The sequence below is a fragment of the Passer montanus genome, unplaced genomic scaffold, assembly GCF_014805655.1.
Source record: "Passer montanus isolate IOZ18808 unplaced genomic scaffold, ASM1480565v1 scaffold1253, whole genome shotgun sequence".
Classification (NCBI taxonomy): domain Eukaryota; kingdom Metazoa; phylum Chordata; class Aves; order Passeriformes; family Passeridae; genus Passer; species Passer montanus.
In genome coordinates, this window is record NW_024359312.1 from 4,004 (window position 1) to 7,981 (window position 3,978).

General features: G+C 51.0%; 1 protein-coding gene and 1 long non-coding RNA gene across 2 annotated transcripts; both read right to left on the reverse strand.

The window, feature by feature from the left end:
- Positions 1-4: 4 nt before the first annotated feature.
- Positions 5-882, reverse strand: TMEM223 (transmembrane protein 223; the record flags this gene model as incomplete). Its single annotated transcript, XM_039698454.1, has 2 exons — positions 575-882; positions 5-118 (listed from the first exon to the last, which is right to left on the reverse strand). Coding segments are annotated over exons 1-2 (373 nt in total), but the record flags the coding sequence as incomplete, so codon positions are not given.
- A 246-nt stretch (positions 883-1,128) lies between these two features.
- On the reverse strand, positions 1,129-3,939 carry LOC120497237. Its single transcript, XR_005626460.1, has 3 exons — positions 3,755-3,939; positions 1,754-1,814; positions 1,129-1,262 (listed from the first exon to the last, which is right to left on the reverse strand). It is a non-coding gene; the product is annotated as an uncharacterized LOC120497237 (long non-coding RNA).
- Positions 3,940-3,978: the final 39 nt, after the last annotated feature.

Below are 3,978 nucleotides of genomic sequence, written 5' to 3' on the forward strand. Positions count from 1 at the left end.
CGGCCCAGCCCCAGCGGCCCCGGGGTGCCGATGGCCACGGCGGTGCCGCCGCGCAGCAGCGTCAGCCGCGCCACCGAGCGCAGCGGCAGCGCCCAGCCCGCGGCCAGCGTCAGCGAGCCTGCACGGGGGGGGAACGGGAACGGGGTCGGGGGCGGCACCGGGACCCGGTGTCACCCCCGGAGCCCCCCCCTGAGCCCCGGTGTGAGCTCGGTGTCACCCCCAAGCCCCGGCGGGAGCCTGGTGTGACCCCCTGAGCCCCCCCGGGCCCCGGTGTCCCCCCACGAGTCTCCCCCCGAGCCCCGGTGGGAGCTCTGGTCCCGTCCCTTCAGCCCGGTCCGGCCCCGGTGTGACCCCGGTGTCACCCCCTGAGCCCCCCCCTGAGCCCCGGTGTCCCCCCACGAGTCCCCCCTGACACCCGGTGTGACCCCGGTGGGAGCCCCCAGTGCCCGGTGTGAGTCCCACTCCCCTCCCTTCAGCCCGGTCCGGCCCCGGTGTGACCCCGGTGTGACCCCGCTGCCCTGCCCTGACCCCGGTTCCCTCCCCCGCTCCCGCCCCGGCCCCGCTGGCTCGGTACCGACGGTGAGGCAGGACGCCGTGAAGGCAAAGCGCCACTTGTTGTCGCGGGGCCGCAGCGGGTCATCGGCCCCGGCGCCGGTGCCGGGCACCGGGCGCAGCGCGGTGAAGGCGAAGCGCGCCAGGCAGGCCCAGAGCAGCCCCTGCCCCGCGCAGAACAGCCCCACCAGGCGGAAGAAGCGGCTGCGGTCGTGCTCGTACAGAACCACGTCCCGCTTCGCCGCCGCCACCGCCGCGTCCAGCGCGGCCCGCGCCGCCATTGCGGGCGCCGCCGCCGGTACTTCCGGGTCAGACCGGGCGGCGCTTCCGGGTCACACAGCGCATCGGCCAATGGGCCGCGGCGAGAAACGAGCCGCAGCCAATCGGGTTGCACGTAGCGGGTCAGCCAATCGGCTGTGCGCGCTGATTCAGCGTCGGCCAATCAGAGTCCGCGCTCGCCGCCATCTTTGTTGAGGGCAGGTTTCCGCCCTGCCCTCACCGCCCCCCCCCCTTAAAGGCGCCGCGGGGAATAATTAATAATTAATAATTAATAATCGGGAATGAATGACGCCTCAATAATCAATAATCGATCGGTTTATTTACAAAACTCGGGGGATCGAAAGGACTCGAACACGGGAGCGGGGCCCGGGGGGGGCGGGGATCTCCAACGTTCACTTGAGAAAAGCGACCTCGGGAATCTTCCCTTCGAGCTGGGGACGGGAATCCGTGACGGGGGGAAATAACGGGGGATTAACGGGGAATTAACGGGGAATTAATGGGGGAATTAACGGGGGAATAAATGGGAAAATAACAGGGAATAATGGGGGGATTAACGGGGAAATAACGGGGGATTAACGGGGGAATAACGGGGGGATTAATGGGGAATTAATGGGGAATTAATAGGGAATTAACGGGGAATTAACGGGGAATTAATGGGGAAAATCAGGAAAGTAACAGAAAAAATGGGGGAAAAATAATGTGGAAAACAATGGTGAAAACAATGGGGAAAAATTGGGAAAATGGGGAAAATAATGGGGAATAATGGGAAAAAATAACGGGGAAATTGGGAAAATAATGGGGAAAAAAATAAGAAAAATGGGAAAAATAATGGGGAAAAATGAGGGAAAAACAGGAGAAAAAAAGGGGAAAATAAAGGGGAAAAATGGGGAAAAAAATGGAATAAAAAAAAGGGAAAACTGACCTTGAGCTGGGTGAAGACCTGGCCGGCCTGGCCGTAATCCCAGTCGTTGTCCTGGAGGCACCTGAGGGAAAATTGGGATTTTGGGGGTTTTTAGGGGATTTTTGAGAGATTTTTGAGGGTTTTTTTGAGGGTTTTTTTGAGGATTTTTAGGGGATTTTTGGATTTTTTTCGGGGAGATTTTTGGGGGATTTTAAGGGAAATTTTGAGGGATTTTAAGGGAATTTTTAAATGATTTTAAGGGAACTTTTAAAGGAATTTAAGGGAATTTTTAAAGGAATTTTTAAAGGATTTTAAGGGAACTTTTAAAGGAATTTAAGGGAAATTTTTAAAGGATTTTAAGGGAACTTTTAAAGGAATTTAAGGGAATTTTTAAAGGATTTTAAGGGAATTTTTGAGGGATTTTAAGGGAATTTTGGAGGGATTTTAATGGAATTTTTAAAGGATTTTAAGGGAATTTTTCAAGGATTTTCAGAGGCGTTTTGAGCCATTTTTTAAGAGATTTTTGAGCCATTTATGGAGCAGTTTTTGAGGGATTTTCAGGGGGATTTTGGGGGTTTTCAGGAACATTTCTGGGGAGATTTTAAGAGACTTTCTGGGGAGGAGTTTTCAGAGGATTTTTAAAGGATTTTTGGGGTGTTTTGAGCCATTTCTGAAGGGATTTTTGAGCCATTTTCGGAGCAATTTTCCAGCAATTTTCAGCGGGATTTTTAGGCTGTTTTGGGGTGAATTTTTTTGTTTTTTGGGGCGTTTTTGGGGTGAATTTCACATATTTCAGACTCACTTCTGGGACCACTCGAGGTTCATGCCCGACTGCACGGCCAAGGCCAACAGCAGCTCCTGCTGCTCGGGGGAATTTTGGGGGATTTTTGAGCAATTTCAGGTGGGTTTTCTTTTTGGGGGGATTTTTGGGGTTTTCAGGAACATTTTTTGAGAGAATTTAAGAGACTTTCTGGAGGAGTTTTCAGATGATTTTTAAAAGGATTTTTGGGGTGTTTTGAGCCATTTCTGAAGGGATTTTTGAGCAACTTTTGAAGGGAATTTGGAGCCATTTTTTGAGGGATTTTTGAGCCATTTTTGGAGGGATTTTTGCACCACTTCTGGAGGGATTTTTTAGTGACTTTTGAAGGGATTTAGGATCCATTTTTTGAGGGATTTTTGAGCCATTTTTTGAGGGATTTTTGAGCCATTTTGTGTTTTGAGCCATTTTTGGAGGGATTTTTGAGCCATTTTCGGAGCAATTTTCCAGCAATTTTCAGTGGGATTTTTAGGCTGTTTTGGGGTGAATTTTTTTGTTTTTTGGGGCGTTTTTGGGGTGAATTTCACATATTTCAGACTCACTTCTGGGACCGCTCGAGGTTCATGCCCGACTGCACGGCCAAGGCCAACAGCAGCTCCTGCTGCTCGGGGGAATTTTGGGGGATTTTTGAGCAATTTCAGGTGGGTTTTCAGGGTTTTTCTGGGGGATTTTTGGGGAGATTTTAAGGGAATTTTGGAGGGATTTTTAGGGAATTTTTCAAGGATTTTTTGAGGTGTTTTGAGCCATTTTTGGAGAGATTTTTGGGCAATTTTCGAAGGGATTTTTGAACCATTTTTGGAAGGATTTTTGAGCAACTTTTGAAGGGAGTTTGGAGCCATTTTTGGAGGGATTTTTGAACCATTTTTGGAGGGATTTTTGAGCCATTTACGGAGGGATTTTTTTTAGTGACTTTTGAAGGGATTTTTGATCCATTTTCAAAGGGATTTTTGAACCATTTTTGAAGGGATTTAGGATCCATTTTTTGAGGGATTTTTGAGCCATTTTTGGAGGGATTTTTGCACCACTTCTGGAGGGATTTTTTAGTGACTTTTGAAGGGATTTAGGATCCATTTTTTGAGGAATTTTTGCGCCATTTTTGGAGGGATTTTTCAGCAATTTTCGAAGCGATTTTTGAACCGTTTTCAGACGTTTTTGGGGTGATTTTTTTCGTTTTTTGAGGCGAATTTGGGGTGTTTTGGACTCACTTCTGGGACCACTCGAGGTTCATGCCCGACTGCATGGCGAAGGCCGCCAGCATCTCCTGCTGCTCGGCCGTCAGGGTGGGCACGGGGCTGGAGGAGGGCGTGGGCGCCGGGAGGGCGAAGGCTTTGCGCAGCTCCTCGGGGCTGGCCCCGCGCACAAAGAGCTCGTCGTTCACGATGCACAGCCTGGGGGGAGAAATGGGGTTAAGGGGGGAAATCGGGGGGTT